The following is a 13074-nucleotide window of genomic DNA, read 5'->3' on the forward strand; positions in this document are numbered from 1 at the left end:
TGTGAATAAAGTTACTGCGAACTTTTTTTTAAAGCAAATATTTGTTTGGATGTATGTTTTGATTTTTCTTGGGTGGTTCTATCATGCGATAGGTGTGTACTTAACTTTTTAAGAAACTGCCCAGCTGTTTTCCAAAGCGGTTGCACTGTTGTCGTCTCCGCCAACAGCAGTCTGCGTGGTCCTGCTGCTGTGTGTCCTCAGCAGCACTTGGCGTTGGCAGTTCCCCGTTTTCAGTGTCTCCGTGCAGTATCCACCCTCACCGCCTCGTGACTACTGACACGCATCATCTCTCCACGCGCTTACTGCTGTTTGCCTGTCTTCATTGTTTGGGGGAATGACATTCGCATCTTTTGCTCATTTTTCACTAGGTTGTCCTATGAGTGGGTTGTGAGAGTTCTTTATGTGTCCTGAATACAAGTCCTTTTTTAGATATGTGATTTGTAACTTTTTTCTTGGGGAGAGAAGGTCTTGGGCAGAGAAGGGGGCACAGGCATGGGGAGGGGGTCCTCATACCCTGCTTCTGTCCCAGCAACACACACCCCTCTGCCTCCGGCCTCTGGGGCTCTCCAGATTTCCTAGGTCAGAGGGTCCCCTGGCTAAGCCACAGGGGAGGGAGGTACTTTGGCCACCCACAGAGTGGCCACCATTCACTGTCACCAGAGACCACCCTCAGTACCCTTGCTGGCTCAGCAAGTCCCTCTCAGGCCCAGGGACGCCTGCACAGCCTCACCAGCCTCACAGGGAGAGATGTCATGAACCATGGAGCGGTTCCCCAGGGGCAGGCTTCCTGGAGGGCCCAATTCTGGGCAGCAAAGGAGCAGCCTCCTGTTCTAGCCAGACCAAGGGACCCTGGGCTCCAGAATTGCAGGGCTGTCAGTGTTGTGGCTCAGGGGATTGTAGGTTGGATTTGTGAGGCTCCAGGGCCAGGTCAGGGTCGGCCAGAATGCCCCATTCTCCTGTCAGCTCACCTGGGCATGGTGGTGTCACCGCTGTGTGCCTTGGGGGAGCTTATTTTTCTCTGTCCCTATGGCTGGGAGCTCCATGTGAATAGCTGTCCTTCCCAGGACAGATAACAGTGTTGCTGGCTCATCTTGCAGGCCTGAGAGCCATTCTGAGGATGCTGTGTCTTCCTGCCATGGGCTTGTAGATTAGCTTCAGTATTAGTCAGAACTTTGGTTGCAAGCAGCAGTGTCCCTCAAATAGATTTAGGCAAAGAGAGAAAACAGTGCACGTGTATGTGAGCACTTGTCAGCTGGTGTGAGGGGCTCGAGTGACCATCTTCAGGCTCAGCTGGATCCAGACCATTGAAATCCAGCCAGTCGGCTCTGCCTCCTCTGAGTTGGAATCATTCCTGGTGGCTGCCCCGTGCGGTGACGGGTAGCCCTGCAGTTCCTGGCGTCCGTCCCACACCCCGGCAGCCCCAGAGCAAGGAGAGCCTCTTCCCAAAGGTCCCAGCGAGAGTCCAGGCCCGGATACTCCCTGGGTCACGTGGTTTTCCCTCAGCTCACCACAGCAGCTCTGACAGGCCTGGGTCGTGTGTCTGCACCAGGTGTGTATGTGGGGTCAGCCCACATAAGTCGAGTGGATTAAGAACTGAGAAAAGGGTTTTCTAAAAGGGAACAGTGTTCAGTGACCGAGAGTGCGATAAGAATATGGCTAGATGGGCGGAAGGTGTGGCATCCCAGGCTGTATCCGGTGGCGTGCCCAAGAGACATTGACTCCCCTGTTCACAAGGTCCTGAGGGGAGCGAAGCTTTCACCCAGAATCCTCCATTCGTCCCGTGGTGCTCCGCATTGCCTCTCCCCACTGGGCAGTGTGCTCCCCAGGGGAGGCCTGCGGCTCTGGGGCAGGGTGGGGCCTGGCCCCTGGTGTGCCCTCCGTAGACAGTTGCTACAACAGAGGGTGTGCGTCCAGGACCGAGAAGGAAGAGGCCAGGCACGGGACCGTCTTTTGTGCCTCTCCTCCAGTCTCCCTGCAGTCAGCCCTGTCTTGCTGGCATCTGGTTGCCTGAACTGACTGCCTTGGAGACCGGAGGCTTCCCCTCTCAGGACACCCCTTTGTCAAACGTTGTACACTGTGTGCACCACCCCCTTCTCTGTTTACTAGTGAAGGTAGGGAGCTGTAATGGTGGAAGGGCAGGCAGAGGGCAGGCCAGTCCATCCTGCCGAGGGACGTGGGCCTCTCTGTGTGTATGTCACCACACCAGGTGGGGTAGGCAGGTGGGGGAGGGTGAGTGCAAGAGCTGGGATGCGGCCGCTGTGGCCAGGCAGAACAGTGAGCTGGTTGGTGAGATTAGATGTTGCTTTGCCCAGCCCGAATTAGGAGGGTTGGGAGTTATCGGCTCATCCTGAAGAGTCTGGGGGCTGATGGGGAGTAGCCCACCAGGTTGCCACCTGTGTGAGAATCCACATCAGCTTGTGCTCTGTGGTGAGAGTCACACTTGGGTCTTGGTGGCTCTGCTGACCCCTGTGGTCCTAGTATGTGGCTGCTGGGGTTCATACCGCATTGCTGCAGCACCCCAAGCCAGTTTGCTCCTAAGTCCCACCTCCTGGGCCCCGGAAGTGGGCAGAAAAAACATGCCAGACCTGTGAGTCCAGCAGACCAGGACACTTGTCCTAGCAACACCACTGCCCCAGGGCACCCGCATTTGCTGCCACTGCTCTGTGCCTCAGTTTCTCTATGTAGAAAGAGGGGATGATGATAGTCTGGACCTCACAGTGTCAGTGTAGGCAGTGCCGGAATCCTCCCGTGTCAGTATTGGGGTGATGTTACGATGTGATCACTCCTGTTCTCTGCCTGCAGGTGAGTGACGATGGGAGAGAGAACGTGACCTGCGCGGGCCCTTCTCCACCCCCCCGAGCGGCCCCACCATGCAGAAGCCCAGCGGCCTGAAGCCCCCCGGCCGTGGGGGAAAACACTCGAGCCCCATGGGCCGGACGTCCACTGGGCCAGCCTCGGCCTCTGCCACGGCAGCAGCCACCGGCTCCAAGGAAGGTGCGCAGGGCCGAGGGCGGTCGGGTGAGGGGCTGGGTGGGGTGTGATCTCCTGGAAGAGCTGCTCTGTGACCACCCTGTGGCCAGCGGTACGTGGAAGTTCTTCTCTCTGTCCACTGTGATCCCTGGAGAAACTCCCGAGTGACAGCACTGCGGCGTGGTCTGTGTGTGCCGCTCCTGCTCCTGCTCGCCGACCGGGAGGCGGGTACGCCGTTGGCTGCACTGCGGACGAGGAGACGGGGTCCCAGGGAGGCCTGGCTCTCGCCCCAGGTCCCGCGGCCTCCACCGCCTCCCTGCCCCCGCTCACTCCCTTACGGGGTCTGAGACCGCCCCAGTGGGGGCAGCCCCATCTTCCCACCAGCCTCCTGGCCTGTCACCCAGAACCATGCCCTCCGCCTCTCCTCGTCTGACCACTAGTCCTGCTGCTGGTGGGCGGAGGGCGCCCTGGCTGGGGCCACCGCTCTGAGGGCAAATGGGGGAGAGCAGCTGCTGGTTACTTGCTTTTTTAATTTTGTTTCTACCCACGGGCTTTACTTGCTTTTCTGGTCCTAAAAGTGAGATAGACCCTGTGGGATATGCGGAAAGGTTGATGCTGGAGTCAAGTCACCTACAGTCCCACCCCCTGGAGGCGACTATTATGTAGGTTTATGTCCTTACTCTTTTTTTCTTACCCATTTGTAATCGTGCTACATCTACACCTTGGAAATCTGCTCTTTCCCACTTTATATGATCAGGTGAATTTTTCATATCATTGAAACATCACATGTGTATCATATTTAGTAGCTGTAAAATATCCTGTTCATTCAACAAACGTAAGTCAAGGGCCTGCTTTGTTGACCTGATCTAACCCCAACCACCGGAGCTCTCGTTCTGAGCAAAGCCAGATGTGGTCCAGCCTGTCTGGTGGGAGAGGCTGACCGCCACGATTTCCTGTGATGGGGGTCCGACCAGGTCGGGAGGGAGAGGCGTGTGCGCTGCGGTCTGGGAGGTGATGGTTCACTGGATGAAGAGGGGAGTGTGTTCCAGGCAGAGCGAACAGCATGTGCAGGGTCTCAGCGGCAGGAGCGGGCGTGGTGGGTATGAGGGAGGGAGAGAGAGTGAGTGTTGTGCTGGCGAGGGGGTGGGCCCGGCCGGGGCAGCCTGGGGTTGTGCAGGGAGTTTTGCTAACACCAGTAGCTGCGGGAAGCCGCTGGAGGGTTGTTGATCAAGAGGAACATGGTGGAAGGGATTGGAAAAGTTCTTAACCCATTCGCTGAGGTTGAAGATTATGACTGTTTTTTATTTTTCACTTGGACAAACAGTGCTGTCATGCATATCTTTGGGCGCAACTCCTCGCTATTAGACTGCAGCCATTCAGGTGAGAAGCTGTCCGTCTCATCTGATCGGCACAGAAGCTTGGAGAGAGAAAAACGGCCACAGGCCATACTGGGAAATCTGGGCTGTGGGTTGGGTCAAGGAAAGTTTGAGCCAAAGGCCTGGTCCAGGCCGAACCAGGCAGAGCCAGGTCCCTGGCAGAGCCAAACAACCAGTGTGACAGGGCGAGGAAGCTGTGCGGTGCGGCCCGCAGGGGACCGACACAGGCAGGTCTGCCCAGCACCGCCTTGTCTGAAGGCCCAGACTTCCCCTCCAAGGTGGCAGGTTGTCCTGTGCTCATGGAAGGTACCCCTGAGCAACGAGAAGGAGCCAGGCGAGAGAAGACTAGATGGGAAGCCTGTTCCGGGTGGAGAGAACAAGCGTGGCAGAAGCAGGAGTGAACTACGCTTGTGATGCAGGGAGACAAGGCTGGGTAGAGAGGAGGGTGGAGGAGGCTGGGGAGGGCGGCAGAGGCGGGTGATGCAGGGCAGGGGTTTAAGAGTGACGGGAGCTGCTGGACGATGTCAGCAGAGCAACGACCGGATGTACGCATCCCTTGGGCCCCATGTGTGAATGGGGGCGGGGGGGGTGGGCCATGACACGTGGTCACCCAGGCAGGGATGCCTGCACTCACTGCCAGGGCTCTGAGAGGTCAAAGGGCTGACCACCACGACCATGAGCCGGCCGTCAGGGAAGACTTCCTGGAGGAAGCCTGAAAGAGCGGGGCCTTGAGAATAGGGCAGTGTAAGTGGTGGAGGGGAAAGCACTTGCAGGCCTCGGGGAAGAGCATGGGCAAAGGCACCAGGTGGGCTGGGCTTGGTCCAGTGGGGATGCGGGTGGCAGTGGCAGTTGCGTGACCCACTTCCTGGAGAAGGGCGCCAGCCAGGCCTGCCCCTGACTGTCTTCTCTACTGCAGAGAGCGCCATAGCACCTCCTGGGGTCTTTCCTCGGTGCTCCCCACTGGGCAGGAGTGGCCTGAATCTGGCTCTGATCCACTATAATGTGCTGTGCCCCTGGAAGAGTTCCTTAACCTCTCTGAGCCACCAATGGGATAATAAAACATCTCTCTGATGAGATCAAGTCCGTTAAGAAACTGAAATGCCTGTAGGCACAAAACTCATTAAATTCCTTTTCCTTCCATCCATCCATAATCTCATTATAGAAAACCCTGAAAGTGGAAAAGAAGAAACACCCCTCCGCGGAACCTCATCACCACCACCACTGTGATCTATATCCTTCTAGGCTGTTTTCCTGCTGCACACATTGTTTCAAGTAGCGAAGTCGTAGGTTGCACCCATATCTGCATCTTCCTTTTCCACATTGGTTGTGCCTGTGGTGGTTTTGCTGTCCTTTTGAGCAGCTGCATAGCAGTCCCTGGAGGGAATGGGGATGGAGCACACTGTTGCTGCCTGGTCACAGTGCACAGTGGCCTGGGAGCCCCTGAGGGTGGAGACTGGGTGGTTTGACCTGGCCTGGGCCCCCTGCCCAGAGGGCTGTTCCAGAGAAAGGAGGTGCCTCCATGAATGTCCTATTGATTACAGAGCCACGCCCCCACACCCCATGTGGGCATGAGAGGCTGCAGCTGGGCCTGGTGGTGTCCTCTCTCCTCTGGCACCAGCTGCCTTTGCAGACGCCCAAGCTGGGGGAGGGAGTGGAGAGCTGGGAGAGTTGGCAAAGGCAGAGAAACCCTGTGGGAGGGGAAGGGAGATTTCTGCCATCCAGGGCTGCTTTTGTCCCTGCTCCAGGTCTCAGTAACAAGAGTCTCTGGAGAGATGGGGCAGGTGGAAGCACCAGGGCAGGACTGTGCCCCTACCCACTCTCGTTGGCCCTCAGCTCCCTCCTCCATCCCCTGGAACTGGCCATCTGCGCTCTGAGTTGCTGGAGGGAGGTGCCAGCCTCACTGGAGGCTGGGACCCTGTGTGAGGGGCACCTAGGCACTGAGCGAAGGGTCTGGCCAGGGCTAGAGCCTGCTTGGAGATGGAGGACAGTGAAAAGCTGGAGTCTGTTCTGGGAATCGGGGCAGTGGCTGCCTCCCAAAGCATGAGCTCAGCCTCCTGGCAGAGGGTCTGGCCAAGGGCTGGGGCTGGACTGGTGCCCCCACCCCTGCCCCATGGAGATGGGAGGGCCTGTGTCGGTCCCCAGAGCTGTGACACACAGGGAGCGGCAGAGACGAGGGGACCGTTGGAAGACTGTTGGAAGGGGTGTCTTATATACTAGGAGGTGGCCCAGAGGTGGTCAGAGCAGGGGTGCAGGAGGTCGGTCTCGGATCCCCTGTGGGCAAAGGCCTGGGTGGGGCAGTGTGCTCAGGGACAGCCCAGGCGGACAAGGTGGAGCACCTGGAGGCTGCTTCGGATCAGGAGGTCAGGGAGGGGCTTGCTCAGGAGGTGACATTGGTGCAAAGGTCTGAGTGACAGGAGCCAAAGATCTGAGGTCAGGGGAAGAGCTGAAGACAGAGGCAATAGTGGCTACAAGGCCCTGAGGTTTGAGGACTGGAGGACATCTTGGGTGGACAGGGTGGGGGGTGGGGATCACTGATGGGCCAGGGCAGGAGGCAGGACCCAGGTGGAAATTGGGGAGCTGTGACTGGGGCTACCTGGGGGTTGGAATCTGGCTTGGGCCCCAGGGGGATGGGGTTTCAGGCCTCCAGAGGGCGGCTCAGGACTGCTGCTGGCGAACGGCCCTCCCTTTGGGCCGGGAGCGGCCTGCAGTGGCTGGGCAGGGCCTGGTGCTGCCCTGCAGGCGTGGAGAGGCAGGGGCTGCGTGCGGCACACTGCTCGGGGGCCCTCAGCCCTTCCGTGAGGCTCACGTCTGAGCCTTGGGCCAGGGCAGGCCAGGCTGGGGGTCTCTCTTGTCTCCAACAAGAAGGGCTGACTGCAGTGACCTGGGGGGCACTCAGAGCGCGGCTGATTGAGGGGACAGGCCAGAGGCCACTGTCGAGCTCCCTCTGCCCTTGCTCCTCCGACGGGGCAGGCAGGTTCTGGAAGGACCTTTGCCGTCCTCCACGCTGTGGCCCAGCCCCAGAGATGCCCTGCGCAGGAGGGAAGACATTTGACACTGACTATGTCCCAAGCAGGCTGCACAGCAGGCATCTTATATCACGTGCATTTCTCGTTGACAACCTGGTGAGATAAGCACTCTTCTCTCCATTTTAAAGATAAGAAAACTGAGGTCTGGAGCTCTCAGCTGAGCTACCCAGAGTTACAGGGCCAGAGAGCGGCGGAGCTGGGTCTCAAGCTGGCTCAGGCCACTGGCACCCCAGAGGTGGGGTGGCTGGGGCCCCAAGTTCAGTCCCAGCTGCACACACTCAGCTCACGCCCTGGGCAGGTGGGCCGGGTGAGAGGAGTGGGCTGTTCTGATTAGGTTGGTCACGGCTGTCCGCCAGTGTGCCTTCAACCTTCCCTCACACTGCTGACCCCGGACACGGGGTCAAGGAAGAGTGTGTAGGATTCCCCCTCAGACGGGGAGCCAGCTGCTCAGGGTGAGGTTCACTACCTGTATCTTGATTTCCCCAAAGGGCCCACACAGGGCCGGTCCCAGAGCTCTGAGGTCTGGCTTACTGAGTTGGGCCCAGACACCCCTGCACCCTCTGGGGGCTCCAGATGTGGCAGCCAGCGTGACCTGCCCCAGATGCAGCCCCCAGAGCCAGCTCTACTCTTAGGCCCTGACCCCACCCCACTCCATCCCCAGAGGATTGCCTTTCACCTTGGTCCCCACACTCACTGGGAGGACAGGAGGCGTATGCCCATTTTAAGCGACGTGGCCCGGGTACTGCGCAAACCTGGGCAGAACCAGGACCGCTTCCAGTCCTGGCTCCCGCAGAGCCAGCCCAGCCCCAGGCAGCACTCACTGCCTTCAAGGTCAGCCTCTCCGGCTCTCCCCAACCACATCCTAAACTTTTTAATGGCATCAGGATGGGGAAAGCCAAGCCAGCTTTCTTGTGGCTGGGCTGGGGGGGGAGGGGGAGTGAAGCCTCCTAATGCTCCTGACGTTGCTGGTATTGATCCAGGGGTGGGGGCCCGGCTGCCAGCGCTGCCTGCCGTGTGTGGCCGCAGCGGGGCTTCTCCATGGGGAGCTGGCTCTGCTCGTTCCAGGGTAAGCCACCCTCCTCTTCCTTCCTGGGACCCTGGCTGAGTTGGCTGGGTGGGGCTTCATCCTCCTGCTTTGGGAGTAGGGGGACCAGAGGGGGACTTCTGAGTTCCATGTGACTCAGGAGGGATGATGAGCAGTCATCCCTGGGCCTGAGGCCCTTCTGGTCCCTTCTCCAGGGATGGCTGGCTGGAGGCGGCACAGCGGGGGGAGCCCAGTGCCTGTGATGGCCAGAAGGGGTGAGCCCTGCCTTGGTCAGGGTGGGCTGGGAGGGGTGGACTCAGCCCTCCCTGGAGGCCATGTTGGTGGGTGTCATCAGGATGGACATCAGGTGAACTGGGCTGGGGGACTCACGGTGGGAGAGCCGGCTCCCTTGAGGAGTGCCACGGGGGCCTCCTCCCTTCCTTCGTGACCTAGGCTGTGAGCACCTGCTGGGGAGGAGGGGGTCTTAGAGCAGAAAGCAGCTTCAGGGTGCGTGGGCATTTGTGTTTGTTGCTTTTGGGCCAGCGGGGAGGGCAGCTCAGCATCCTGGCTAGCCTGCATTTCAGCGTGGTCCCCGGGCTCCGAGGATGGAGAGGGGGGGTGGTATTGTGTTGGGGAGGTGCAGGTGCACACTCCCACATCCCGGGAGACAGGCTCTGCAGACCAGGGAAGAATGGGGCCCTGCGGGGTGGCTGCCAGCGAGGGCCTTCGGAGCTGGTCTGACGGGCCAGCAGGGCTGGTTTCCTCAGGCGACACAGAGGAGGAGGCTGCACTTGGGGCTGGGGTGACCGTGCTCTGCCTGGGACAGCCCTGGGTTGCTCCTGTGGTCTTGGAATGGTGCTGTGTTGGTAACACCCCTTTCTCTCCAAGGTGCCTGGTTCTGGCTGATGCATCCTGCGGTCACCTTATTTATAGTCCCTCCTAAGTGGCCCCAGGGCACATTCAGGGCTCTGAAAAGTCCCACAACAGCGCAACCTTAACTTTGTTTAAGCCACTGGTTCTCCAGCTCGTGTGAGTTTGGAGATTAAAGTGTTTTTCATTATACGGTTAACGTCCTGTGGAACGGTGTTCTGTGGGACATTTAGAAACTGACTGGCTGGCTCCTCAGGTGACCAGGTCCTAGCACAGTCCACCTTGGTCCCTCTGGCCTCTCGGGGGGCAGAGGGCACCCTTCGTAGCATTTCTGTCCCTGCAGGTCCCTGCAAAGGCTCACCTGTGTTTTTCCAAATTGATTCCCTTTTGTCCTGTTCCCTGTGTCCCCACACCCCTAGCCCCAGGCGTTCGTGCCTCGGCGCTGTGCGTGGGGACACTCCCAAACCTTGCTTCCTCGTGGTCATGTCAGAAGCACTTTCCCTTGTAAGAGTTATTTTTAAAGGTTGCCTGATAATCAACTGTGTGTCTTTAAAGAAGCAGAAGTAAGTCAGCATATAGGCAGTAGCTAAGGCTTCGGGAGGGGGTTGGATAATAGAGGAGCTTACTGTAGGTCAGGGTTCCCCAGATACTGGCCGGAGAAGGACATTTCTCCTGCCTCTCACTGCTTCCCACCTGCTCTCGGTGCTTCTCTGTCTCCTCTTCCTGTCCCTTATTCATGGGGCACATAGGGAACTCAGGCGGGTCTCAGGGGGGCCACCCATCCAGGGCGTGGGCCGGGCTGGGACTGGTGGTGTGGTGGCGCCAAGCCATGCGGGCTCACAAGAACCAGTTGTGAAATTGCAGGAATTTTATCAGCCAGTTGTTAAACATAGCCGCTATTTTTAAAAATCAGATTGTATGGGTTTACAATTAAATAGATTCTATTAAAAAACATAGGTAACGTTAAAAACCTCATGACTTAACAGTAGTACTTCTGCTCATATTTATACCACTAATACTTCTGTTATTTCACTACTATTCACTAATAGTACGATTTATAATATCTGTGTTTTTGAGGTTATTTATTCTATGGTGGAAATAGCATATAATGATGTCTCCTACTCTGTGTTCAGAGCAGGAGATAGATAGCATGCTGGTAGTTTGAAATTGGCCATGGTGGGGGAATTTACACCATGGAAATTGGCAAACGCTACAAATCAGGGCTATGCATTTATTTTTCTCCCAGAGAGCTGGCGCGCACCACCGGCCAGAACACAGGTGGGAAGGGGAGTGTGCGGAGATGGCCTGTGGGGGAGAACCACCAGGGCATGCAGGGAGGCCCCCGGTCCTGCGGTGGGATCAGGGAGCTTTCAGAGGAGGGTGGACAGCAGGGCAGGACCCACAGGCCCGGGAAGGGCCCACTGCCCTGTAGGGAGGGGGCAGCATTATCCTCCCACGAGCGGTGTCCATAGCGGAGAGGGGTCGGGTGCTGAGGGTCGGGGAGGGCCTGGGAAGCAGAGTCTCAGTGGATGGAACCACTTCCTTCTAGATGATGCTAGATGGAAAAATACCCACCTTGAGAAGCACAGAACACCAAGTAATAGCTCAACACGGCCCTGCTTGTATTTTTAGCTATGCCTATAGATGCATGTACACGCGCAAGATGGAGGCCAGAAAAACATACGTCAAGGTGTTAACTGTTACGTTTGTGTGATGGAACTACTGGTGCTTTAGTTTTTTTCAAAAATCAGTAACCTCTGTTTTCTAATTTTTCTGCAGCTGACATAGCAATGATCTGTGTAATAAACCTTTAAATAGAGAGAGGGAAAGAGACTGGGTGGAGGGGGAAGCTGCTGTTTTGTGGGCTGGGGGTGTGGATGCCTCTGTTGGGAGAGGGCAGGGCGGGGAGGCAGGTCCAGGGGAGACCAAAGGGGAGTGGGTGTTTGCTCCTAAAGAGAGAGAGGTTTGTTTGTTTTTCAAAAGATTTTATTTATTTTTAGAGAGAGGGGAAGGGAAGGAGAAAGAGAGGGAGAGAAATATCAATGTGTGGTTGCCTCTCACATGCCTCCTACTGGGGACCTGACCGGCAACCCAGGCATGTGCCCTGACTGGGAATGGAACTGGTGACCCTTTGGTTTGCAGGCCTGTGCTCAATCCACTGAACTACACCAGCCAGGGAGAGAAGAGGGTTTTTAGCTTTCTTCTAGAACAGCGATTTTCAACTGGTGTGCTGCACGTATTTTTATAACATGCAGCACTTGTCTGTTTAGTCAGGGGCACTGACCTCTCTTCCCTTAGGTTGTCTAATGAAAAACATGACAACAGCCAACACAACAGCTGCCTGGTGTGACTGAATCAAAATTATACCTATTTTTTTTGTCAGGTTGGTTAAAAAATATACTTTTTGGTGTGCCTTGGAATTTTAGTAATTAGTTTATTTTTGCCGTGAGATGAAAAAGGTTGAAAAGTGCTGCTCTGCAAACACGGGAGAGACAGGGAGGGCTCCGGGAGGCGCGGCAGTCGAAGGGCAGCCATGGTGACCGAAGCTGCCTGGAGTGAGCCTCCTTTTCCCGCCGAAGGGACGCCAGCACCTCCGGACACGGACAGGGAGCTTCCGTACACCCAGCGCAGGGCCGCCGTGGCTCCTGCTTCTGGGAGTGGGCCTGGCCCTGAGCAGTCAGCTCAGCGGGCACGGGGGCTGCAACCTGGCACCAGGCTGGGCGCTGGAGAGGAAGCCAAGCCCTCTGGAGCTGTGGGTTAAGTCAGGGCGGCAGACGTGCGCGGGTGAAGATGGGGACTAACCCCCTGGAATAATAAAGGGGTAGAGGGTGATGTGGGTGGGCCGGCTTGTAGATGAAGCGGTCAGGGACGGCTTCCCTGAGGAAGTGAGGGGCAAGCTCTGGGGCCGTCTGGGGCCGAGGCTGGGGAGGTGCTCCTACCCGCGCCAGCCACGAGCCTTCTCAAGCCTGAGCCCTCAGATCTCGGTCCCTTCCTCAGTCAGGCGGGCGGCCAGCCCAGCAGTAGCTGTGTTCTTCTTGTTCTCCGCACCCCACCGCCCTGCTGGGCCCGAGTTTGGTCATGCCCGTCCTCCCCAGCTTGACACTGGGTGCCCAGTGAAGGGGGTCCCTGCTGGCTGAGGTTTGGCAGGCGTGGAAAAGACCTGCCTCCACCTCCCCAAGCAGGGCAGGACTTGAGCCCCTGTGGAAGGAGGGAAGGGGGCCTTCTTATCTGGGTCCCCCTTCCGCTGTTGGACCAGGCTGCCAGCTGCTGCCACTCCGCACCATGTCCATTAGCCCTTTTCACCAGAGTTCTACTTTGAACTTGAAACCGGCAATAAATTCCCTCATGCCTGCGTCTGGGAAGGAAGGGATCAGCTGCTCCTGTGAGGTTTAAATCTGTCACTGCCCTTTGCTTTCTTGGTGGTTTGCTGAGCTGCTGCCGCTCTGTACAGGAACTCGGAGGGAGCAAAGCCCACACTCCGGCCTCAGGTCCCAGCGCCTGCCTCAGAGCCGTGCGGGGGCGGCCAGGTCCCTCCGACAGCTCTGAGTACTCACAACACCTCCTCCAGGAGGAGAGGTGGCACCCACAGAGTATCGCTGCCAGCCGGGACCCTGGCTGTTTCTGACATAGTTCTTTGTTGTCCCGTGGGGAAACCGAGGCCCAGATATGGGATGGGACCTGGCCGGGCCTGGGCAGTGTGTTATAATGGCTCCCTGGGGGGAAGCGGGCCCTGTAGGGGTTTGCCATGCCTTCTCCACATCAGGCCGCTGAAAGCTCCCTGGTGTGAGAGGGGGTTTGACGAGGGTCT

At 57.7% G+C, this 13074-nt stretch overlaps 1 protein-coding gene across 2 annotated transcripts in view; it reads left to right on the top strand.

The window, feature by feature from the left end:
• The window catches only part of CLIP2 (CAP-Gly domain containing linker protein 2), a 69663-nt gene that overhangs the window by 16427 nt on the left and 40162 nt on the right, over positions 1-13074 (top strand). For both annotated transcript variants that reach the window (XM_028511609.2, XM_028511616.2), the window contains exon 2: positions 2803-2994. In XM_028511609.2, coding sequence (XP_028367410.1) covers positions 2871-2994 — 124 coding nt within the window. In that variant the 5' untranslated portion in view covers positions 2803-2870. The remainder of the gene's footprint in view (positions 1-2802; positions 2995-13074) is intronic.

The sequence above is a fragment of the Phyllostomus discolor genome, chromosome 3 (assembly GCF_004126475.2).
Source record: "Phyllostomus discolor isolate MPI-MPIP mPhyDis1 chromosome 3, mPhyDis1.pri.v3, whole genome shotgun sequence".
Taxonomy (NCBI): Eukaryota; Metazoa; Chordata; class Mammalia; order Chiroptera; family Phyllostomidae; genus Phyllostomus; species Phyllostomus discolor.